Source organism: Oryctolagus cuniculus, chromosome 11, assembly GCF_051225735.1.
Source record: "Oryctolagus cuniculus isolate XC-2025 breed Fujian yellow rabbit chromosome 11, ASM5122573v1, whole genome shotgun sequence".
Taxonomy (NCBI): Eukaryota; Metazoa; Chordata; class Mammalia; order Lagomorpha; family Leporidae; genus Oryctolagus; species Oryctolagus cuniculus.
In genome coordinates, this window is record NC_142877.1 from 32,685,573 (window position 1) to 32,712,576 (window position 27,004).

The 27,004-nt window shown below is 40.0% G+C and overlaps 1 protein-coding gene across 2 annotated transcripts in view; it reads right to left on the minus strand.

Annotated features, from left to right (window-relative positions):
- The window catches only part of HAO1 (hydroxyacid oxidase 1), a 60,577-nt gene that overhangs the window by 22,074 nt on the left and 11,499 nt on the right, over positions 1–27,004 (minus strand). For both annotated transcript variants that reach the window (XM_089307269.1, XM_089307270.1), the window contains exons 3-4: positions 10,981–11,236; positions 1,084–1,259 (exon numbers count right to left, since the gene is read on the minus strand). In XM_089307269.1, coding sequence (XP_089163395.1) covers positions 1,084–1,259; positions 10,981–11,236 — 432 coding nt within the window. The remainder of the gene's footprint in view (positions 1–1,083; positions 1,260–10,980; positions 11,237–27,004) is intronic.

The following is a 27,004-nucleotide window of genomic DNA, read 5'->3' on the forward strand; positions in this document are numbered from 1 at the left end:
TATTACCATTCTTTGAGGTTTTCTTTGCTCTGAGAGCAACTGTTTGTAGCTTTCCAGCAAAACAGTGAATTAATGATGTTCTACCAAGATTTTGCTAAGCTCCATGTGTTAGTAACAGCTCCAAAATAAGGCAATGATATCCCAGTACTTTGAAAAAGATTACTCTCTACTTATGAGAGCATGCTTCTACTTCAGTATATTACCTGAGAATGAGAAGAAAGTTACTCACTAACATCAAAAGAGAGAATTGAGGGTTAGGATGTCTTATTTCCATGTTAATTTTTCCTGATTAGCTAGCTGCTTTCCCTTAAGAATGTCATGACCAAGAGTGAGTATTTGGTATGGTGGTTAAGATGCCTACCTTCTATGTTGGAGAACTTGGGTTCACATCCTTGTTCTGCTGCTGATTCCAGTTTCAAGCTAATATGCATTCTGGAAGGTGTTAGACCATGGCTCCAGTAGTTGTCTCCCTGCCACCCACGTGAGATACCTGCATTGAGCTCCCAGGTCCCAATTTTGGTCCCAGCCAGGGAACCACTGCAGACACCGTGGAATGAACCAGCATATGGGAGCTCTTTGCCTGTCTCGGTGTATGTATGTATGTATGTGTGTGTTTGTGTGTGTGTGTGTCTATCTGTCTGTCCTCGTCCTCTCAAATAAATATGTTAAAATTATAATGCGATGGGGACTGGCACTGTGGTGGAGTAGGCTAAGCCCCAACTTGTGATGTGGGCATCCCATATGGGCACTGGTTCATACCCCAGCTGCTCCTTTTCTGATCCAGCTCTATGCTATGGCCTAAGATATCAGTGGAAGATGGCCCAAGTGCTTGGGTTCCTGCACCTGTGTGGGAGAACTGGACGAAGTTCCTGGCTCCTGGCTTCAGATCAGCCCAGCTCTGGCCATTAGGACCATTTGGGTTGTTAACAAGCAGATGCAAAGATCTTTCTCTCTGTCTCTCCCTCTCTCTATCTGTAACTCTACCTCTTAAATAAATAAATAAAATTAAATAAGACTATATCATGACCCTATTTACAAATGATAATAAAATCCATATGGACACAAGTAAAGAAATGAACAAACCTCTCAAAATGCCCTTCGCAACAATTGGCAGTGATGTCAGTCCTCTCAGCCATTTGATATCTTCCCAGCTGATAGATGGATCTATTGCTTTAGCCACATATGCAGCAAGTCCATTGGTATCTCCAAAATTTTCCTTAGGAGAAAATGCTAAATCATTGGTTTCAAAATTTTTCAGTCTGAAACAATAAGACACATAAAATGAGAAATTTCTCAGTTAGACATATCTTTACAATGATTGATTAGATGAGAAAAGTTACCCTTTTGATAATAATTGGCACTTCTCTCCTCAACCATCTATAGGTTGGTTACATGCACATATCCAATGTTTTAATGTAGGGTTTCAGGCTAAATGTGACAGCCTTATGATTTTAATTGACCACTAATGTTTAGTTTACATCTTAGACTGTGTTTATAAAAAAAAATGCATTTCAAGGAAAATATGTGGGCATGTTAGAATATCTTCTTTTTAAGCTAGTTTCTGGATTTGGACAATAGACTTGATGCTATTTTAGGCCATCAATGAGAATGAAATATAACAAAAAACATTTCCATGGCACTTAATAATTTAAACGGGGCTTTCCAATGCCAATATTATCATAATTTTTCCTTAAATATCTTTTAGAAAGTAATTTTTTTTTATTTAAAAGACAGAGTTACAGAGAGAGGTAGAGACAGAGAGAGAGGTCTTCCATCTGCTAGTTCACTCCCCAATTGGCCGAAATGGCCAGAGCTGTGCCAATCCAAAGCCAGGAGCCAGGAGCCAGGAGCTTCTTTCAAGTCTCCCACATGGATGCAGGGGCCCAAGGACTTGGGCTGTCTTCTACTGCTTTCCCAGGCCATAGCAAAGAGCTGGATAGGAAGAGGAGCAGCTGGGACTAGAACCGGCGCCCATATGGGACTCTGGCGCTTCAGGCCAGGGCTTTAACCTGCTGCACCACAGAGCCAGCCCCAAGAAAGTAAAATTAATATGCCATGATTCTCATTTTACTTAGAAATTTAAAACAGAAGTATAGAACAAGATGTCCCACCATGGGGAAAAAACTGGTTCATGGTAACATTTGGGCTCCAACCTGAGTCTCTTAACTTCTAATTATATTCTCACTATCCAGATATCATTTCTTTTTCTTTTCTTTCTTTTTTTTTTTTTTTTTTTTTTTTTTTTTTTTTTTTTGACAGGCAGAGTGGATAGTGAGAGAGAGAGACAGAGAGAAACGTCTTCCTTTGCCGTTGGTTCACCCTCCAATGGCCGCCGCAGCCGGTGCACCGCGTTGATCCGAAGCCAGGAGCCAGGTGCTTCTCCTGGTCTCCCATGGGGTGCAGGGCCCAAGGACTTGGGCCATCTTCCACTGCCTTCCCGGGCCACAGCAGAGGGCTGGCCTGGAAGAGGGGCAACCGGGACAGAATCCGGCGCCCTGACCAGGACTAGAAACTGGTGTGCCGGCGCCGTTAGGTGGAGGATTAGCCTATTGAGCCATGGCGGCGGCCCAGATATCATTTCCATTCAGACTATCCTAACTGACCTCAGGAAGCCTTCCAATGTTCTTGGATAAAATTCTAAAGCAGGTTGGAACTGCAATAACATGTGTTAACACCTTCTGTCTAATGTCACTATAGACTCTTTTTCCCGCCCTGTTATTATAGCAATGGTGTTAGCAAGCAAGGGAAGAAATGGGAAGTGTTCCCTAGCAGCTAAACCATCAACTCCTGCCTTTACCTCCTCCATGGAGTTGTTCTGTCTGCTTTGTGTACTTACTCGAATTTCCCTAATCTTCCAGATGACTTTTACAAGGGTATGAGCTTTCCACTTATCAATCCTTCATCTCTTTGCCTGTTGGTCTTTCTTGATCTTGGGGTCTGTGTCACCACCCACATAAGCAGCACAGCAGACTTGGAAGTGTCAGGGATGTTGAAGTATAAATATCCCAGCACCTCGCCTCTAGCTAAACTGTGAGATGAATTCAACATAAGCTCTAAGATTTTCCAAGCAGCATTAAGTTTCATTTGCCTATAATTGTAGTTGTCTTAAAAAACCTGCATTTTATTTGCTGCATTTTCTGCCTTGTACCATGTCCCTACTTCTACTACCAATGCTTCCTTCACTTACCAAATGAACTTCTCACCCTTAAATAACTGGCTCATGGTCTGATTCTAGATGAATCCAAACTGAGACAAAACACCACTAAGTTGCTGCCTTCTCCTATGTCTAATTGTATTGTCCCCATTTAGACCAGTATTTCTCTAACTCACTGCCAAGATTTTGCTGCTGGATCACCCTAGGCCTGAAATCTTTTCTTTTGTACTAATTTCCTAATATGCTTACTAGATTTTGGCAGTTTCCCCAAATAAAGGCAAAGTCTTTTATGATTGCATCTCTGAGCACTAGCTGCAAGGATGGCCATTTTGGTACACAATGGCACCATCCATGTGACTCTGTGGCCCACCTCCCAAAATCCAGCTGTGAATGTCATTTCCTAAAAGGCTGTTTTGGAATCATGACAGTGATCTAGATTCACCTTGCAATTCCACATACATTATAAATAACCCTGCCTGCCAATCTTCCTTTGGGGCAAAAGTTCAGCTTTATATTGATCTCTCTGGCTTATTGCTAGCTCTTTCTTCCCTTCTACAAGCTCTGCAACTAAACATAGAAGAGACCTTGGACCTATGACTATAAAAGACATTTATATAGGCCCAGAAGCCTCTTATCACACTATTTTTATTTTTAACAAAATTACACTTTCCCTTAATACAAAACTATGTTTAAAGCTTTTTACATTATAGTGTATTTCAGCTAAGATGATTGGTTGTATAACTTAAGTGGCAAACATTATCATAAGGCCATGAACATTCATATTCCATGTAACTTGATTCAATCCCTTGGCAAAGTTTTCTCAACAATGATTGGATAGTGAGTCCTACAGTCTCATGGACTCAGATGCCCATTAAAGATCATAGAAATTCCAGCACCATGAAAGTTATATAGGTACTTACATCATTATTGGACTTAGGTAGAGATTTAAGCTGAAATGCTGGAATATTTTGATTTTATCAAATCACTTATGGCTCTACATTTTATCATAGAATTTGTCCTTTCATGGTTACTCTAACTTGAATGAATGAAGCCAAACTTTTGTTAAATAAACATATCCTTATTATGGAGACCTACTCTATTTCTAATAAATGATATCAAATTCCAAACTTTTAAGTAAGAATAATAATAAGAAAAAGTCTAGTCTTTCTATCCCTCGCAAAACCTGGGTGGGGTATGGGTGGGGGGGAAACAGGAAAAAGAAAAACATCTGTATGCATCTATACCCTACATGGCACCCACCCCCATCCCAAACAAGCCACAGTGTTTCAGCAGGGGTGAGGTGAAAGGGTGAAATGGATAGGAAAAAACAGAAACATGGATAAAATTATATAAATAACTGTTGTTATTCTTGGACGGCGAAATGCAGATCAACACTTGAATGAATGTTGCCTTACAGAAACTTCAGTGCACAATGAAGCCTTGTTGTTACTCTAAAACTTTGTTCACAACCAGAAGCCAAGAAAAAGTTTTCAGATATCTTGACAGAGACCCACGATGGAGTGTTTTACCAGTGGCTCCGAAAGAAACCTCCTTGAATGCTATTTTTATTCAGATTATGACATTTATACAAAAAACACTTAAAGAAACTTCTGATAACCAAAGATTTCCATTTCGTAAGGAAGAAAAAAAGGGCAGCATCAAAATAATAACATTATTACTTAGGACTTAATTATTAGAATCTCAATCTGTTTAATGACTAAAAGGAAAGAGAACTTCTTCATTACAAGGTACTCATGCCTAGAATGGCCCTTTATAATCTAATACAGAATTGATTTAGTTTTTAAGAAGTCAGCAACATAAAAATAGTAATAACTACTAAATAAAGCAAAACATTATTAAATAAAGAATAGTAACACTAAAAATGTTATTAATATTTAATATTGTTTGCTATAAATATTTATAATTTTATAATAAAGATAGTCAGTTACCTACACTGGGAAATAAAATAAAATAAAAACAACTAGTACAACACAATATGAAGAGAAAAAGATTGAGAGAGACGTTTAGAGTCTATATAGGGATTAGTATATGGATAACCAGCCTTCAATTCTTTGTTTAGGAAAACACTTAAGTTGAGATCAAACATGACAATTTCTTCATCAATGTATCCAGTCAGTAAGAACAAAGGTTCAGACAATGAATTTTAAGTTTCAGTTCAAATCCTGGTTCAACTTCTTACTAGTCACCTTACATTGAGAAGATCTCACATGTTGTGGTGAATTTTTATTGATTAATTCAACAATTACAGATTGAGCACTTACTATTTGCCAAGGTTTTAGATATTTAGGATATACCAGAAAATGAAACAAAATATCTGCCCAGGATAATTATAATCAATAAGAAAATTGGAGTTGTTAAAAATAAGAACTATATAAAATAAAGAAAACAGTGGAGCAGATCAGAGGGAAGTGAACTGGCAGAAGCTGAAACTGAAATTGTAAATATTGTAATCAGGGTTGGCCTCAATGAGAAGCTATGTTAAGGAGGAATTAGTAGAGCAACGTTATTATCTCTGTTTCTTTTTTTGCTGTTATAACAAATAACCACAAATGTGGAGGTTTAAAATCAAAAATACGTATATTATATCATAGTTCTTAAGGCCAGAAGCCCAACATGAGTCTTCCTGAACTAAACTCAAGGTGTCTACAAGGCTGAATTCCATTTGGAGTTGCTAAGGGAGGATCAATTTCTTTCCCTTTTCCAACCTCTGAAGACTGTCAATTTCTCAGGCTCCTGGCTTTGTCTCTCCAACCTCTGTTTCTATCATCTGATCTGCCCTGATTCTGACACTCCTGCTTCTCTCTTTTAAAGGCATTTTTAATTGAATCAAACCTTGTGGAATAAAACAGGATAATTTCCCCCACCTCTGGATCGTTAGCTTAATCATATCTACAAAGCCTATTTTGCCATGCAAAGTATCCAGACATTAGTACATGGACAATCGTGACCTACCACACTTCTCAATGTGGAACTTTACCTGACTAAAAAATTGAGATGCTACTGGATCATGTGCCAAGTCTTCCATCAATCTCCCCGCTTTCCTCCCCCTTGATCAAAGGCATATTTATCCTATTCTCTACCATCAATTTTTATTGTGCTTTCCCAATGTGGAGACATGTAGATTAATCCCTAATGAAAAGTAGTTAGTGGTGTACTGATTTGGGGAGGGGGGAGGAATATCATGGTCAGAGGAAACAGCAGGTGTTAAGTCTCTGTGGTTTCACCATGGCTGGCAGGGAAGCAGAGTGGCCAGGCAGAATAGGGAGATTGTGAGTGCTTGGATGTGAGGCAGAGAAGTAGTGAAGGTCAGCTCACATAGAGTCCAACAGACCACTTTCATCAAGAGAGACCTAGGAAGATGGTGAAGGTCTACTCTGTCTTTGTATGACCTCTTCTATATGCTGTGACTAATCACTTTGCGGTTTATAACATCACTAGGCAAATCACAGAAAGGCTAGATAACATGATATACTTTGATCTTAGTCAAGATCAGAAATTGCTTTTTCTCTCTTTAAACTTCCCTGGCACTGCACTAAAGATGAGAATCTGAACAGGGTATGTGAGCATCTCTATGGAGTTATAAAGAAAGCAAAAGTTCTCTGGAGCCAGGTTTATAGCCACTACCTGCAACACCATCATCTTGTATCAAGCAGTGGTTCAAGTCCTGGCTATTCCATTTGCTATCCAGCTCCCTGATGATGCACCTGGGAAGGCAGCAGACAATGGCCCAAGTATTTGAACCCCTGCCATCCATATAAGGGACCCAGTAGGGGTTCTGGGCACCTTGTTTGGCCTGTCTCAACCCTGGTGGTTACATCCATTTGGGGAGTGAATCAATGAATGGAAGACCTCTCTCTCTCCCCCCTTCTCTCTCTGTCACTCTACCTTTAAAAATCAATCAATAAATTTATCTTAGGAATAAAAGAAAAAAAGCCACACCTAAAAGCCTTGGGAGTCAGTCTGATTAACTGTCTTCATTCCTTGCTTCTTTCTAGAGCAGATAAGTATTTGCCTTACTTCTCTCAGTTTCAGGAACTTCTATGCCATTTTTTATGCACAAACATACATGTGTTTTGCATATAGACCAAGCAGAGATTACCAAAGCCTTGAACTCTTGCTGCTCCCAGATGCCAAGAGTGGGACCCTCCCCCCAGCCAGGCAGAGGAAGTAGCAAGGGCTGGAAGGAGCCACTGCTTTACCGACTCATTCTCCTCTGGATTTCCTGTCTCCCCTGCCTGCCAAACCTCACTTTTGAAAAGCCAGGCTTCACCTTCCATGAGTCAGGTCAGTTGCGGAAAGAAAACGATTTCCTATCAGGCTTTAACAGATGAGCTTTTGGGGCACATGTGGCCTCAAGGGGAAGTCTGGACTCCTATTTGAGTACCCTGCCTGCAAGAGCTGAATGTGGGCTGCAGAAGAGATGACCAGAAGGCACTGACTACCTTGACGTTCCCTAGGACAAACAATGACAGTTTCTTTGCACCCAGCTGGGGATGTTACTAGGGTTCCCTCTAACCTGGTTATATTGCTCATTTTGTGATCATCTTCAGCCCAGAGATGTGACAAACTGGGGAACTGTGGCCACTCCTGTGTACAACAGCAGCTGAAAGGGGTCTTTGTTTCATGGTCGTTCACGTCATCTGGGCAGGAGCCCAGGAGCAAAGAAAGGAAAAAGGGGGAAAGAAAATCAACCTTCCAGCTCCTCCCTGAGTGGCCCCAGTGCTGGAGGAGCACAAGGTACCAGCCAGAATTAACAACAGTGCCATCTCCCCCATCTGTTTCCATTCCTCTGTGAAATGTATTTTGCTTTCCAGAGCAAGAAAGTGTTTCTTAAAATGTGAAAAACAAACAAAAACCCTTACTGTAATATTTATTATTATTATTATTATTATTTGTTATTATTAGTAGAGGTAGAATTAAGATGTGAAGGAAAAGGAATAGAAAACTCCTTTTCAAATGGCCAAGGAGAAATAATGAAGAATGTTTCTTGTAAGGAGTCTAGATGATGGGAAACTATTTCAGGAAGTCTACAAAAAAGGTGGGTATTTGGCACAGCAGTTAAAACTTAAGACCCTGCCTGGGATGTCTGTATCCCATATCGGAGTGCCTGGATTTGAGTCCTGGCTCCACTCCCAACTCCGGCTTCTTGTTAATGCACATTCTGGGAGGCAGTAGGTGATGGCTCAAGTTGCTTTATCCCTGCCACCCATGTAGGAAACCCAGATAGAGTTCTAGGTTCCTGGCTTCCTCCTGGCCCAGCCCTGGCCGTTGCAGACATTTGGAGAGTCAATCAGAGGATGGGAGATCTCTCTAAATCTCTCTCTCTCTCTTTCTCTCTCTCTGCTTTTCAAATGAATAAAAGTAATGATATAAAAATTTTTAAATAAAAGGAGTCAAAGGAGAGAGACAATGTAAACAATTGTACAAATTCCCTTTAAGGGAAATTTAAAATCATCTGTTTTCTGATGCATTTGGCAAGGCATAAGACTATGTCAGGGACTTTTCCTTATTATTATTATTATTATTATTTCTTTTTAAAGACAGAGTGCTTGGTAACTCTGCGTCTGGTATATGTGGGGTAATTTTATTGGCAGGTCTGGCCTGGAGAACACTTTCTCCTTCTGTAATTAATCTACTGCTGGTACATGGACAGTACAACATCCTCAGTTTGCCTGGCAGAATCAGGAGGTGACATCCCAGAGCTATCATACATATGGCTCAATAGCGATATTTCATGTGCAATAGTTTCTAATCACATTAGGCATATGCACAGCCAAATCACATGATGATTATGTGACACTTATGCAAGATTGTATATGGACATATGCGGTGGTTGGGATACACTCCAGTGTGAATTATTATATATGAAACCTCTGGCTTCCAATAGTCTTTTTGTTCTACATGGAATGCTGGTTTGGTTCTGATTCTTTTACTTCTTTAATCTTTTAGAAGAGTAAGCAGAATGTGTTTACTTGTGGTTTCTTTCATCTCTACCCTTTTGTCTTTATTCAAATTTCCTAGCTCTAGTTGCTTCAAAACAATTAAAGGATAGGCAGAGGAAACAATGGCTCATGTGGAATGAGATCCAGGCTCCCGAAAAGGCATCCCTCAACATCTCACCTACTCTGTTGGATGCTTTAGGATTCCCTCATCAAAATGTCCTTTAAGATTTTTTTTAATTTTATTTATTTTATAGAGAGGGAGAAGCAGAGAGAGAGAAAGAGAGAGAGAGAGAGAGAGAGAGTCTTCCATCCACTTGTTCATTCCCATGATGGCTGACAATGGCTGGAGCTGGAACGATCCGAAGCCAGGAACCAGGAGCTTCTTCCAGATCTCACATGTGGGCACAGGGGCCCGTGGACTTAGATCATCTTCCACTGCTTTCCCAATCCATAGCAGAGAGTTGGATCAGAAGTGGAGCAGCAGAGTCTCGAACCAGTGCCCATACAGGATGCCAGCACTACAAGCAGTGGCTTTAACCATTATGCCACAGTGCTGGCTCCTAAAGTTAAGATTTTGATCCCTGTTCCAATCTTTTAGCCCTGAGGGTTATCCCACATCTGTCATACATGGTATGAAAAGCCCAAGAAAATATTGCAGTGGTAACTGGAAGAAGGAAAAACAATGGAAAAATAAGTCTATAGTATAGAGAGATTGGATTTTCTCTCAGTAAACTCCACTGTGCTCCCAACTTTGCCTCAACAGGATCCAAAGGTAAGGGAAAACAATTCCCTTCTAAAGGACAAGCTGAGAGCTCTGATAAAATCATAGTTGTTGAATTTAAGATTATTTGATATATTGCTTTTGCTAAGAAGAATGAGAGACTAAATGAATGAATCGATCACAGATGAATCTCAACAAATGAGGACTATTATGGAAAGAAGTAGAAGACAAGGGATCAAAGAGGTTTTTTTTTTTTTTCTTTTTGGCCAGGCAGAGTTAGACAGAGAGAGAGTTATAGACAGTGAGAGAGAGAGACAGAGAGAAAGGTCTTCCTTCCATTGTTCACCCCCCCAAATGGCTATTATGGTCGGCGTGCTGCGCCGATCCAAAGCCAGGAGCCAGATGCTTTCTCCTGGTCTCCCATGGGGGTGCAGGGCCCAAACATGGGCCATCCTCCACTGCCCTCCCGGGCCACATCAGAGAGCTGGACTGGAAGAGGAGCAACCGGGATAGAATCCAGCGCCCCAACTGGGACTAGAACCCCGGGGTGCCAGCGCTGCTGGCAGAGGATTAGCCTCGTGAGCCGCGGCGCTGGCCAAAGTAGTGGTTTCCTTCATCTTTACTTTCTTTTCTCTTTTTTCAACCTTCCCAGCCCTTCTTGTTCCAATACAATTAAAAGTAAAATTTATATGGGCACTAGTCCATGTCCTGGCTACTCCACATCCAAGCCAGCCCCCTGCTAATGCACCTGGGAAAGCAGCAGAAGATGGCCCAAGTGCTTGGGTCCCTACTTCCCAAATCCCTTAATACATTCTGGTACATAAATGTTCCTGACTTTGATAAGTATACAGGCAATTCCTATACCATTTTATAGCTCAATAAATGATGCTCACAAAAAAGGTGCCCTTGCTAGAGAATTATGTGGGTATTTAACAATGACACTATCTCTAGAACCCTACCTAGAACTTCTAGGTTGAGCTTATCAAGATTCCTTTAAACTACACCTTGGGAGCAATGTTTTGGTATAGCTATAACTAACTACCCAGGGCACTCACTTGAAAATGAGAAAGTCTTTGGAACTGGCTCACAGAAAATCAGAGAGAATTAGCAAACCAGTAGAGTGCCCCAATGATCATTGTTACCTGAGTTGTGGTGGCAGCTTGAACCTGTTACGCACATCATCGAAGCGGTTGCCCAGGTAAGGGGTGTCCACTGTCACAAAGATGGCCTTATAGTCCATCTGCTCAGCCCGCCGCACTAGCTGCTTAGTGACTTCTCGATCCTTGTAGATGTACAACTGCATCCAGCGAAGTGCATCAGGACCAGCTTCTGCCACTTCTTCAATTGAGGAGGTGGCCCAGGAACTCAGCATCATACCTGTCCCCAAGGACTGACAGGCTGTGAAAGAAACGAGATGATAAAGGCAGGCCTGACATTTCTACCTCCCAAGCCTTCAGGTTGTATTTCAAGATGTAATGATGTCTACATGGGCAATTTGGCAATACGATGTTTTAAAAGTTATAAATATGTGCTCTTTTCCCCTCTGAATATTGCTCTTAAAGAAAAAAATGAGCCAGCTCCACGGCTCAATAGGCTAATCCTCCGCCTGTAGTGCCGGCACCCAGGTTCTAGTCCTGGTCGGGGCACCGGATTCTGTCCCGGTTGCTCCTCTTCCAGTCCAGCTCTCTGTTGTGTCCCGGGAGGGCAATGGAGGATGGACCAAGTCATTGGGCCCTGAACCCACATGGGAGACCAGAAAAAGCACTTGGCTCCTGGCTTCGGATCATCACGGTGCGCCAGCCACAGCGCACTGGCCGCAGCGGCCATTGGGGAGTGAACCAATGGAAAAAGGAAGACCTTTCTCTCTCTCTCTCTCACTGTCCACTCTGCCTGTCAAAAAAAATTTTTTTAAAAATTAAAAAATGACGTCAAATAGCCAAAGATGTGTAGTACAACAGTGAAAGAATTGGGTACAGCTGGATGTCTATTCTTACAGGTTTAGTTAAACTATAGCTCATCTATGAAATGAAGTGTTGACCCTCATAATATTTTTGTGATGGTTAATTTTATGTGTTAACTCAGCTAAGTCATGACATCCAAATATTTAGTCAAATATACCTAGTTGCTGCTATGAATATATTTTTGGATGAGATTAATATTTAAATCAGGAGGTTTGAATAAAGCAAATCACCTAACAAAATATGAATGCATCTCATCTGATCCATGAAAGTCCTTAAAAAAAAAAAAAAAAAGACTGATCTTCCCCAAGGAAATGGAAGAATTTTGCCAGCAGGCTAGCTTTAGACTTGAGCTGTGACTTCAACTTTTCCATGAGTCTCTAGGCTGTTTGCTATTATGCAGGTTTAGAACATAGCAGTTTCTGCAATTACATGAGGCAATTCCTTAAAATAAATCTGTACCTAGGGGGTAGATGATATGAGTCTATCTGTATCTATTTCTAGATAGATAATACATATATATATACACACACACACACACACACACACAGATCCTATAGGCCCTGTTCTCTGGAGAACCATGAAGATTGTAAGTATAAAAGAAAATTCACACACATAGAAAGATATCCAAGATATACAAATATATTAAGGAAAGAATAAAGTCTACAAAACATTTTGCATGCATGATTCCACAATTGTACAAATGTTATTATTGACATTTGAATCTAAACAAACTAAATGCTAAGCATGGGTGGGAAAATTGTGGTTAAGTTTAATTTATTCTTCCTTTTAGTTTTAAAAATTTTATTTTAAAAATTTGATAATGACTTATTCCATCATTTGCATTATCTTTTAAGTTTTTGTTCAATATCTTATGTATGCTCCATCTTTTTTTAGCAAGCTGGCAATAAATAAAATATTGAGTGAAAAAATTAGATAGAATTATCAAAGAAATTTTCTTAGTGGATGAAAAAAGTATGATGATAGGTTTTCCTCCAAGAATAGATAGCAAATTGATACTATGCTTGTGTACCATATATAGAATCAAGAGTGAATTATAAATATATAAAACTGACAGTTTGACTAAAGGTCCTAGACTTCTGAGTATCTAGCATGTATCAAATGGGAAGAAACATAGCTGTTTGAGGCACACTAATGGGATGATGATGAGAATCAAATCAGATGCTCTTTTTAAAGCTACCCAGTGAGGATAAAAAGTATCTGTGCTTCTCAAGCATTAGCAGATGGCCAAAATCACCTGAAGACTTGTTAAAAACAGAGTTCTGGGTCCTACCCAGAGTTTCTGACTCAGCAGATATCAGTAGGGGACAAAGAATCTTCCTTTCCAACCAGTTCCCAGATGATGCTGCTATCAGTGTAGGGTCATACTCTGACATGTAAATAATATTAAACACATTGGATAAAGTCTAATTCAAGTGGCAGAAGATGTGTTCTGTTTTTGAGAAATGCTACCTCACTATGACTTTGACGGTATTTTTCATCCATGTTCTTCAGGTTGCTTTCCAAATACAGAAGATTTAGCTAGTAATCATGTCTATGGGTCACTGATTCATTCATTTGAGAATGTCTATCCTAAGTTCTCATGACTTGCAAAATAGTACCCCAAATATTCCCATATTTTTATAAGTAAGAACACATACCAACATCTGGACTTCCGTATGACTTATCTCAAAATCTAAAATATGGAAAATAACCCCACATCACCCACTTCTATTTGGGAGAAAAAACAGGAGACATATGCATTCTTTGCTTGCGTCAAAATCCTTTAAACATCAAAATAGCAGAAAGGAATTATTTCCTCAAGAGTATGTGGTATAAATAAGGTAACACAGAGATGGGTCCCAAAGTAAGTGAAAACCCAACATGTCTGATCATTTTCCCAAGACAAGGATCTTCTAGAACTCACAGAAGCCATAAAGGTTCTTGGACACCAAGCATAGATAAATGTACTCCCTCAAGATTTCAGGGCCATGACACCCAAGGGAGTAGGTTTTCCATGTGCCTGAGAGATGTCAGGCCAACAACTCTGGGAAGACATGGAGATTTCAAATCTCACTGGAAGTTCTGCCACATAGTATCAATGCAGTGTGACTGTAGAAAGGGGTCTAGCCAGGAGGATCCATCAGATTACAGAGCTTCTTTTTTGTAATTTGCAGAAAGGTATCATGTAGACTTGGTTGCAGCTCTGCCTATAGGAACACCCAACTCCTTGATTCATAATAAATATCTAGAGACATTCTACATTGAATGTCAAAATACTACAAGTAGGGCCTGCGCTGTGGCTGACTTGGTTAATATTCCACCTGTGGCCCCGGCATCCAATATGGGCACTGGGTTCTAGTCCCGCTTGCTCCTCTTCCAGTCCAGCTCTCTGCTATGGCCCAGGAAGGCAGTGGAGGATGGCCCAGGTATTTGGGCCCCTGCACCCGCATGGGAGACCAGGAAGAAGCAACTGGCTCCTGTCTTCGGATCGGCCTAGCACCACTTGTAGTGACCATTTGGGGAGTGAACCGACAGAAGGAAGACCTTTCTCTCTGTCTCTCTCTCACTGTCTCTAACTCTATCTGTCAAAAACAAAAACAAAAACAAAAACAAAAACAAAACAAAAAAAAACACAACCACGATAAGTATTATCCACTTTAACTTGCAGATGGTGTCAGCACTTGTAAATATTTTACCCAAATCACTTGGGATTTATGTCTCGTAAGAAGCAAGACCAGTCCACAACATTTATTTCCTAAATCTGCCTGCTTTTATATGAACGTCTTCTGGAATTATTGTTGTTTGATGTTTATTTTCCAATGATTCAGTTATATAGGGCTGAAATTTAGTTGGAATGCCCAAAATTCTAAGTTGCCATTGTTTCCAATTATAATTATTCAATTATTACTTAGTGATTTAATAAACCACTTTAAGAGAATCTTCCGGATGTAGGATAGAGTATTAGACTCTGTGTTAACCATCAGGTGAGGTTAAGAAATGACTTCTAGGAGGAAAGAGAGGAGCAAAATTTAGAAGGTTTCATGCTCCTTGGGACAAACATTAGTGATCATTATGAATCTGATTAAACTGTGACTATTTTCTGTGTCAATGTATTAATGAATTACATCAATTATTTCCAACACAGTTTTTTGTGAGGATGAGTAAAGGGAGACAGGTATCTTACAACAAACAACCATTTAGAGAGGCAATGAAATTTTTGCTCAGTCCAATAAGGACAAATTGGAGATTAAGTTCATTCACATCCAGATGACTATTATGTTTGTTAAATTATTAATATACTTCATGTTAGTGTGTAATGGCCATCACCCTGAAATAAATACCCCCTGCCTATAAGTCCCTTGATGTGCTTCAATATATCATCACTTCATTCTCTTCCCACAAGGAACTACTGGACCTCCCCAAAATTTAGCAACTTAAATATTAATACCTAGTAGGGCTCAGACACCCAACCCTGTTACAGGATTAAAGATCAGCATCTAAGCATCTCTTCTAATTAGCCAAATCCTTTGTAGTACTGGTTGCTAGATATTCCAAATATCAGTGTTGGCAGAGAGTTCAGGATAAACTCTTCTGGCTTACACCACTATTTTTTTAGGGATTTATTTATTTACTTGGAAGGTAGAGTTAAAGAAAAGCAGAAGCAGAGAGAGAGAGAGGTCTTCCATTGGCTGGTTCACTCTGAAAAGGGCTGCACCAATCTGAAACCAGGAGCTTCTTCTGGGTCTCCCAAGCAGGTGCAGGGGCCCAAGGACTTGGGCCATCTTCCACAGCTTTCCCAGGACACAGTAGAGAGCTGGATTGGAAGTGAAGCAGCCGGGACTCGAACCAGCGTCCATATGGGATGCTGCACTGCAGGTGGTGGCTTTACCCGCTACACCACAGCACTGGCCCTGCTCACATTACTATTTGAGGGACAACCATTTTAAGTTTCAAGATTGTATAAATGATGCAGCATGATAAGATTTTGTTTAAAAGTTCCAGTTAAAGTTATCTTAATTTACTGCTTGAAATCACAAATGTTTTTGAAGATCTTTTACTCTTCCCTATACATTTTCACAATGAAATTCTCACCTCCCATTCTCAAAAGCAAGAGATGTCAGATTTAATTTTACAAATGACAGGGGACAGCTTTCAATATTCTTCTCAACTTGTGATTCCTTGCTATATTGTAACTGCAGATTCCAACATGTGTTGCATTTTCACAACACCTGGGAAATTGGAGCTCACTGCTGAAACTGATATGATTATAAATTGGCCTCTCGTCAATGACAAAAGTTCCTAACATTGTTTTAAGTCATCACATCTTATAAGTAAAATATTCAGGTGCCTACGTCGTTGATCCCATGTGACATCCCAGGATTCTATTTCCTTACTTTCAATCACCACTTCCTTTGGCATCTGTACAATAGATCTTAGAGGATCAACATCCAAACTTTTGATGACACTCAAGAAGATATATTCAGAATTCATTTATAAAAAAGGGGGCTCCATGATGAACAACTTAATACGTTATCCCTCTTAGTATTTTTTTGTTTGTTTGTTCTACTTAATACTTTCGGTTGAATACTGCAGTAAATACACAGTTATTCTAAAGTGTTGAAACTTAACTGAAAAGTGATCGCTGTTAAATATAAGAGCGGGAATAAAAGAGGGAAAAGATGTGCAATTCGGGACATGCTCAAGCTGACTTACCTCAAATGATAGAGTTAGAAACATACCAGGGGATTCCAATTCAATCCCATCAAGGTGGCATGTACCAGTGCCATCTCACTAGTCCCGGTGATCAATTTCTGTTCACAATTGATCGTAATGATAGGACTAAGAGCCAAAGGGAGCATATAAACAAGACTAGTGTCTGCAAATACTAGCTGATAGAATAAAAAAGGAAGAGAACGATCCAACATGGGAAGCGAGATACACAGCAGACCCATAGAATGACAGATGTCCTAAACAGCACTCTGGCCTCAGAATCAGCCCTTAAGGCACACAAATCTGGCTGAAAAGCCCATGAGAGTATTTCAGGCATGGAAAGCCAAGACACCCTGGAAAAAAAAAAAAAACTAAATGAAGGATCTCTGCGAGTGAGATTCCAGTGAAAAGAACAGGTCATCAAAGAAGGAGGTACCTTTCTCTGAAGGGAGGAGAGAACTTCCACTTTGACTATGACCTTGTCTAAATATGATCAGAGTTGGTGAACTCAAAAGGCTTCCATAGCCTTGGCGACTCATGACAAGAGCCTAGGGTGATTACTGATGCCATAAACAAGAGTGTCAATTTGTTAAGTCAACAACAGGAGTCACTGTGCACTTACTCCTCATGTAGGATCTCTGTCCTTAATGTGCTGTACATTGTGATTTAATGCTATAACTAGTACTCAAACAGTATTTTTCACTTTGTGTTTCTGTTGAAATCTTTACTTAATGTATGCTAAACTGATCTTCTGTATATAAAGAGAATCGAAAATGAATCTTGATGTGAATGGAAGGGAGGAGGGAGAGGGAAAGGGGAGGGTTGCGGGTTGGAGGGAAGTTATGGGGGGGGGAAGCCATTGTAATCCATAAGCTGTACCTTGGAAATTTATATTCATTAAATAAAAGTTTTAAAAAAATTAAAAAATATATTATTAAAAAAGGGGGGGCTCCAGATTCTGGCCAGATCAACTATAAGTAAACATAGAATCTAATGAAAATGTTTAACAAGTGGTGAGATCAACATACTGAAGCATTTTTTGGCTGAGAAATGCAATTGTGCCTTAAATTTGGCAGTTTTTTTTTTTTTTCTATCAAACCTTACTGAAGATAAGGTAATCTGTGTGTGAAGAAAAGAAAGGAAAACTATTTTGTCCTTAAATTTTAGGGGCCAGGCTAATGTTTGCCTGTTCCAGTTCTTTTATTAAGAACTCAAAAGGCTTCCATAGCCTTGGCAACTCATGACAAGAGCCTTGGGTGATTACTGACACCATAAACAAGAGTGTCAATTGTTAAATCAACAACAGGAGTCACTGTGTACTTTCTCCCCATGCAGGATCTCTGTTCTTACTGTGTTGTACTATGTGAATCAATGGTATAACTAGTAATCAAACAGTACTTTACACTTTGTGTTTCTGTGCGAGTGCAAACTGTTGAAATCTTTACATAATATATACTAAATTGATCTTCTGTATATAAAGATAATTGAAAATGAATCTTTATGTGAATGGAATGGGAGAGGGAGCGGGAGATGGGAGGGTTGTGGGTGGAAGGGAAGTTATGGGGGGAAAAAAGCCACTGTAATCCAAAAGCTATACTTTGGAAATTAATATTTATTAAATAAAAGTTAAAAAAATTAAAAGAAAGAATAAGAAAGGAAGGAGATGGGAAGGTTACAGTGTGGGTAGGAGGGAGGGTAAGGTGGGAAGTATCACCATGCTCCTAAATCTGTATGTATGAAATACATGAAATTTGTTTACTTTATATAAATAAAAAATTGAAAAATAAAATCACAAATCAGAAAAAAAAGAACTACTTTGAATACATTTCTCTCAATTATCTAGTCTGTTTCATCTTTCCAATTCATTTCAGGCCATCATCCTGAAATCTACAGGCAGTTAGAAGACTTTAAAGTGTTTTCAGAAGAAAATTATATTCTTACTACATCTAGTACCATTTTATGTCTGAGGATATAAATTATGCCTTTGGACAAGAATCATTGAGAACTTTCACATGAGTGTCTGTCCAGTGTTTCGCAAGTTTTGGTATATATAGAAATCATATGGAATATTAGTAAAATTCATAATGTGACCTAGTAGGAATGCAGTGAGACCAGAGATCTGCATTTCTAATAAGCTTTCATGTGATGTGGATGCTGACGCTGTTCAGAATAACAAGGTAAATTCTTTCACAGGTTCTCATCCAAGTCAGTGGGATGTGTGTCCTGGCCTTAGCAAAAAGAAAGTCCCTGACAAAAAACAAGAAGGGGGGAAACTGGCCAGTGGTAGTAAGGTGGGTAGTGTCTGTCAGTTCTGCTGATAAATCTTCCTTCTTTAGTGACACCTCCCTGGAGAAGCACACAGGTACCTTTGCCACATTTTCTTATATATTCATCTCTTACTAGTTTTAAAATCAACAAATTAAATAGGAGTGGCAACATCTCGGCACACTTGATCATCATCAGATGCATTTTCTAAGCTTCTTATCTAAGGTTTTCCCAGCATCCTAGATTTCTAAATAAAAAGAAATAAATTTTAAAAAGCAAAATAAGTGGCAAAACAAAATTAAAATGTCAAAAGGTCAGGAAAAAGAGACAGAAATTATCCAAACCTAAGAAGGCACTTTTTTACAAAGTATAAAAGAGCTTTCAAATGTTCACTGCCAGGTCCAACAATCTGAGACAAGTAAGATCCCAAATCATCAAATAAAACTAAAATCCATCAGATTTAGCTTGACTTAGAGCTGAATTAGAATATATTTCAGGATGATGTTCATACAACAGAGGAAAATCTAAAATATTAGTTATCTATGGGAGGAAATGTCTGTTACTTGGAATGTTAATTCATATAGGATAAATCATACAACTGAACTAGAACAGAACAATTCAGCAATTTGCTACTTTAGGTTCAAATGATTTCTATGAAAATAACTATTGTATATGGAAAAGGAGAGTTGAATGTCCAAAATTATAGTTTCAAAGAGTAGGGGGAAAGGAGAGAAGTAAAAAGAGTACTATGTTCAAAGGGTTTGTTTTGTTTTGTTTTGTTTGTTAGGTGCCTTTGATTAAAAAGCTCCTGCAAAACTTAGTCATCAAAACAGCTGCTTGCACGGAAAATAATTTTGTTGAGAAAAACGAATTTTGTCATCTGCACAGGAAGTCATGTAATGGGAAAAATATGCAATGACAAAGTACCAAGTAGCTGTGTGGTTCTAAACCTGGATCTGACATACTGAAGCGTTTGCATAAATGTGCACCATAACGTCCCATGAATGTGTCAGCCTTTCTTCACACAGGAACTCTGCTTACACAGATTTGCTAAAGATAACACAATCATTGTTATATGAATTTCTAAAATAATGATTGAGATTACCCAGAAAAATAAAGTTGTGAAGTCAGTGATCAATAAAGGAACAAAGCCTGTCCTTCAGTTATGCTTGAAATACTTAGAAGTAGACACACAAAGCTTAATTTATGATTTAGAGAACTTAAACAATTTAAGGTACTGCCAAGAAAAGCCAGGAAACCCGGTTTAATCTTTTGTGTGTTTTCATGATGGTCCATCGTCTGAAGCAATATGAGCCTGAGTGATCACATCGTCATTACACCTCTAGACTTCTTTTTTACCATATGGGTATATTTGAAGGAACAATTAGTCCTGTTGACATCCTGGCCCTCCCGTCTTTGACTCCACTTTATCTCAGGAGCTGAACTTGGTTTCAGACTAAACATTAGCTCTATTGTAATGATTCTCAAGTTAATACTCTGTCCAGGCATTGAGTTACTAGGTCCTGGTTTAACTAGCAAATGGCATGGAGACTACACCACAGTAAGAGGCATTTCAAGGATGGCTTTGAGGAATATCAAGTTTGCACACCACAACTTCAATCAGCCACCCACAGTTCAACAACCTCAGCTTTGGAGTGCACATGTGAGTTTCAGATTTCTCATGTTTCTAATTTTCTCACATTTTAATAGCATCAAGAATACTTATAGGCTGGTGCTGCAGCTCAATAGGCTAATCCTCCGCCTAGCGGCACCGGCACACCAGGTTCTAGTCCCGGTCGGGGCGCCGGATTCTGTCCCTGTTGCCCCTCTTCCAGGCCAGCTCTCTGCTATGGCCAGGGAGTGCAGTGGAGGATGGCCCAAGTGCTTGGGCCCTGCACCTGCATGGGAGACCAGGAGAAGCACCTGGCTCCTGCCATCGGATCAGCGCAGTGTGCTGGCCGGAGCGCGCTGGCCGTGGTGGCCATTGGAGGGTGAACCAACGGCAAAGGAAGACCTTTCTCTCTGTCTCTCTCGCACTGTCCACTCTGCCTGTAAAAAAAAAAAAAAAAAAAAAAAAAAAAGAAGCAATTTCATCCTCTCAGAAAACCTACCCAATAGTTCAAATTTTCATGCAAAATCCTAGAAATTGGGTCTTTAGCATGGATGTTTTTAATTTTTTTTCAAAGATTTATTTATTTTATTTGAAAGTCAGAGTTACACAGAAAGGAGAGGCAGAGAGAGAGAGGTCTTCCATCTGCTGGTTCACTCCCAATTGGTCGCAATGGCCAGAGCTGTGCCAATCCAAAGCCAGGAGCCAGGAGCTTCTTCCAGGTCTCCCATACAGGTGCAGGGGCCCAAGGACTTGGGCCTTCTTCCACTGCTTTCCCAGGCCATAGCAGAGAGATAGATTGGAAGTGGAACAGCCAGGACTAGAACCAGCACCCATATGGGATGCCAGCACTTCAGGCCAGGGTGTTAACCCCCTGTGCCACAGCGCTGGCCCCAGATGTTTTTAATTTTATAATTGTGATTCATAAAGTTTGTCTCCATGAGTTATTTTAACTAAGAATCCACCATTTTATGAAACTGAAAATTTCATGTTCATGAAAAAAAATTTTTTTTTATTTACAGGCAGAGTAGACAGCGAGAGAGACAGAAAGAGAGAAAGGTCTTCCTTTGCTGTTGGTTCACCCTCCAATGGCCGCCGCGGCCAGCGCGCTCCGGCCAGCACACCGCGCTGATCCAAAGGCAGGAGCCAGGTGCTTCTCCTGGTCTCCCATGGGGTGCAGGGCCCAAGTACTTGGGCCATCCTCCACTGCCTTCCCTGGCCACAGCAGAGAGCTGGCCTGGAAGAGGGGCAACCGGGACAGAATCCGGTGCCCTGACCGGGACTAGAACCCGGTGTGCCTGAGCCGCAGGCAGAGGATTAGCCTATTGAGCCGTGGTGCTGGCCCATGAAAAATTTTATAAATAAATTATACATTTTATGGATAGATAAAATATATGCATGCAAGTATAAGTATATGCATATGAGTAAGGCCTAAAATATTTTAATATATGTTTGTTATATGTACATGTAACATGTATGGAGTGTTGTATATTTGTGTTTATTTGTGCACACACAAAAGACCATGTACACTAATTGCAATTTGTGGAAAAGAAAGTACAATACATAAAATTGGGCTGAAATTGGTAGAAATGAACATTAAAAAGGGTGCAAACTGATCTTTTTACTCAAATGACAGTCTGAGGTAAGGCATTCCTTTCCAAATGCTTAGCTAATGTAATCTGGATAAAACTACAGTGAATCCTTTGTCCTTTATTCCCTTCTTTCATTTATTCTTTTTAAAAAATTGATGAAGGGGCTGATGCTGTGGCATAGTAGGCTAAGCCTCGACCTGCAGCACTGGCATCCTATATGGGCGCAGGTTTGTATCCTGGCTATTACACTTCTGATCCAGCTCTCTGCTATGGCTTGGGAAAGCAGCAGAAGATGGCTCAAGTCATCGGGCCCCAGCACTCATGTGGGGAACCCAGAGGAAGCTCCTGGATCCTGGCTTCAGATCAGACCAGGTCTAGCCATTGCAGCCACTTGGTGAGTGAACCAGCAGATGGAAGACCTTTCTTTCTCTCTGTCCCTCACTCTCTGTCTATAACTCTACCTCTCAAGTAAATATTAAAAAAAAAAAAAAAGATTAAATAATGGACAAACTAAGAGAAAACTGATCAGATTTTAGAGTGAAATAGAATTAGGTTCAAAACACATCCCCAGTGTCCAGACATTGGCCAAAGGCTTCCTAATCTTCCACTGCCCAAAGTGAGTTGTAATTACCCCAGCAGGGCCATTGTGAGGATTATTTACAGCAATGCAAAGCCCTAGCATTGTACTGAATGAATAAAAGGCATTTTGCTCCAGAAAGAGTAAAAGTTGCCTTTAAAGCAAAGCCAGTGTTTTGCCTGGATTAGGCCAAATTTAGAATAATGAGAATATTTTCCTAGTAGGTATGCTGAAATGTATATCTACTTGGTCACCTAGTGCAACACATAAATATATAAATCAATAAAGCTTTCAAAACATATCATTTAGGTTTGGAGGAAAGGAAATGACAGTTTTTCCTGTTGAATGGTCTTTGACTTCAATGTTAAGGTTGATCACTTAATCTTGGAAAATCCAGAAAATTTGACAGCTAAAGCTCTCACCTACATCCTAATTCAGTTCTCTGGGGTCTGTATGGCTCTTTGTTACTCTGCAGCCTGTTCCACCTGCACCTTAATAGGTGGTCAAGTCATAGCTGAGTCCCAAAACTTCACTTTGGAATGTTCTGGCCTTTTAGTCTCAAAAAGAAAGTCTTTAGGTTTAATGGTTTTATGGTCCATCAAATCCTGTGTGGTAGCCTCTAATTGCATCCAGGGGCAGGAATTTGTTTTAAACCTTTTTTTTTTTTTTTTTTGACAGTTTAATAAGAATTTGCTAATATGCTGAGCATTCCTGGAACGCATTAAGTGAGTTTTTTCTCCATATGAGGTCCCAGCACTCCCTCATGTGGCACTTATCCATATAACAGGTCAGAATCAAAAGGATAAATGTATTTATTCTATCCTTTTTTTTTCTCTTGTTCATTTTGATTTTCCACGGTCAATAGAGAGAAAAAAGAGCTCATTTCCATGAAAGATGAAGTGAAATTTTATTATAGCCACTATATGTAAAACAAGACAAATTTCCATGATAATGTTCTTAAAACATCAAGTGGCAGAGTCAGCATTGTATTGATTCTTTGAGAAGTCAGAGATGTTCAACTTGCCCTACAAGATCATCATTGAACCCAATGATAACACCATATGCTGCCAGCATTTATGCTCAGTGCTATTTATTCAATGTTTTTTTTTTCCTGATTAACAATAAAATTTTTAAAAAGAAAAACCTGCTAGAGTTTCACATGGATATACTATTATAAGTAGAGGCATTCGTAAGACTGCTCAAATATTCTAACAATTGCAGATTATTGAAAGATTGATGGGGCCGGTGCTGTGGAACAGCGGGTTAAAGCCCTGGCCTGAAGCACTGGCATCCCATATGGGCGCCGGTTCTCGTCATGGCTGCTCCTCTTCCAAACCAGCTCTCTGCTATGGCCTGGGAAAGCAGTAGAGGATGGCCCAAGTCCTTGGGCCCCTGCACCCACGTGGGAGACCTGGAGGAAGCTCTTGGCTCCTGGCGCAGCTCCGGCCGTTGCAGCCATCTGGGGAGTGAACCAGAGGATGGAAGACCTCTCTCTCTGTCTCTACCTCTCTCTGTAACTCCATCTTTCAAATAAATAAACCTTAAAAAAAAAAAAAAAGAAAGAAAGATTGATTAAATAATGTACTGCAAGCAGTACTCCCACTCTGGAGTTTCTAGTTATTTTTCTATTATTTAAAAGAATTTCAGAAATTTTATTTTTGTTTATAATTCTAGATTCTTTATATAAACTCCAAATTTTAAGTTAAGATTTATATTTCCTGAGAAGTTTTATATTTTATGGCTTATTCCACTTTCTGAAAGTTAAAAGGATAAAATTATAAAACAGAATGTATCCAGTTGTTATCCCAAGACTATAGAGGAGGGTTTGGAGTTCTTGCTTCAGTGAATGGTGTTTGGAAATAGCAGTGACTGACTGAGACATAATGGATGACAATGCCTACCTGCTCAGTAACCATGAGCAAGGTATTCAACCTCTCCAAGCCTCAGTTTTCACATCCACAGGAGTTAGAGGAGGATCCTTAGGACTTTGGGGTCACAGATGTTAAGATGGTGGTAGGCAGAAAAGATAAATTCAAATTACCTGGCACTCATTAATTACTCAAAAAATGTTAGGTATCATTTTTTCACTAGACTGTGAATTTTGTGTAATATTTATTAAATGGCTTCATGTAATATTTATTAAATGCCTACATGTGTTTTCAGCAAGCTCCAAAGGTAAATACATACCTGCTTCCACTCCTATGTCCCAATAACACATACAGTATGAGAAACTGAAATCAAATGTGTGCAAATATGCATTCCCCCATCTAAGCTCTCAGGGATTAGCATAAAATGCAGTGGTAAGAGGTGAGATTTCAGGAAAATGAGGAAAGCAGCTCTATAGTTTGAATTTTCTCTCTTTTCATTTTCAATGACTTTTAAATGGAGAAAATATCATTTATCTATATACCAGAAAAAAAAGGTGTAAAGATCATCTATGTCTATTGGGAATTTTCTGGTTTTGTTTTTGGAGTTCCCTCATGGTGCTGTTTTGTTTTATTTCTTTGTAGCCTCAGCAGAGGAACTGTATCTCTAAGAACACTTGTTGGAAATGCCAACATGCAGCACAAGTAGCTGCATGCCCAGAGACACAGTCAAGTTCCCTCAAATCCCTGTAGAGCAATCTCAGCCTCCTTGGGACTTGCTATGCACACCAGCGGTCTTGTTTAAGCAGCTCACTTTATCAGTGAGGGCATGTAATCCTAGAGAGTGAAAATGACCTGCCACAAGAAGTGAAACTAGTTAGTGGTGAATTCACACATAAATCAGATGTCCCAGTCCAACAGCCCAGGGGACAGTTGTAGCCCACAAACGTATTTGCTTTGGCTCACACATTGTTGCCCCAAACCGTGTTTTAGAGAATTTTGATTTATTTGCTAACATATAAAACCAGGAGATTGTACATAAAAATCAAGATTTCTGGCTTCTCTTAAAATATTTGAAGATTTGGCAACTCCACATCCTCACTCCCTTGGGAGAACGTGCAGCGACAGCTGAGACAGGGCTGCCCCCTTTGGGAGGCAGCTCACAGCCTTGGGATGGGTGGGAAGGAATGAGCAATCTCAGGGCTGCACCACTGAGCTCGTACACATGCTTTCTTCTCTTTATCTTTCTTTGTACATTTATGTTGCAAGCATGGCCCCTAGAGCAGTATTTAAAGTCCCTGCATAAAGCTTATGACTGAAGTATTTTTAACGAAGAAAAACAGCAATTTTCATTCCCACGAAGGAGGAAATGGTGTGCACCTTTCTCAAAGTGAGGGTTTATGTATGAAATAAAGAGTTGGGGGATTTGGGGCTCTGAGAGGCAAATAAGAAGTGCTTCTGAAAGCTTTTCTAGAATTTATTTCACGAATCCTCCAAGAAACCCTGGAGATAAAAGGTCTTACCCATCCAGTGTTGCTAGATATATACCCACACAGGACACTAAGTTATAAATAATTTATTTTTCTGAATCCTAAACAAAAATGCCCCTCTGTATTTATCTGGCAATCATCATCATTTTGAAATGAGCACCTAATTATAACTTTATCTGCTTTTTAATAATAAATTATAATGTCTATTTCATTATCCTCTTTCTAAAATATTTTTAAAATTTTATCCCACATTTTAAGACATTGCATCTTTTGCAAACTCTAATAATGGGAATTTTTTTCCAACTTTTCTCTTATTAAAAATACAAGAGCCAGCACTGCGGCATAGCGGGTAAAGCTGCCGCCTGCAGTGCTGGCATCTCACATGGGCACATGTTCATGTTCCCACTGTTCCACTTCCAATCCAGCTCTCTGCTATGACCTGGGAAAGCAGTGGAAGATGGCCCAAGTTCTTGGGCCCCTGCACCCACGCAGGAGACCCAGAGGAAACTCCAGGCTCCTGGCTTTGGATTAGTCCAGCTCCAGCCGCTGGGGCCATTTGGGCAGTAAGCTAGCAGATGGAAGACTTCTCTCTCTCTCTCTCTCTCTCTCTCTCTCTCTCTCCCTTTCTCTCTCTGCCTCTAACACTCTGTAACACTCTGTTTTCAAATAAATAAATAAATCTTTAAAAAAAAAAAAAAACAACCAAAGGCGGGAGAGGGCAATTAGCCTGATGGCTAAGATGTCTGCATCTCACATCAGAGTACTGGGATTCAGTTCCCAGCTCCAAGTTTTGAATCTAGCTTCCCACTGGTACAAGCTATGGGAGGTAACTGGGATGGTTTAAAGTAGTTGGGATCCTGCCACCAACATGGAAGATTTGAACTCAGTCCCTGGCTCCAGCCCAGCTCAACCATTGTGGACATTTGGGAAGTAAAACAGTGAATAGAGGCCGGCGCCGTGGCTCAATAGGCTAATCCTCCACCTTGCGGCGCCGGCACACCGGGTTCTAGTCCCGGTTGGGGCGCCGGATTCTGTCCCGGTTGCCCCTCTTCCAGGCCAGCTCTCTGCTATGGCCAGGGAGTGCAGTGGAGGATGGC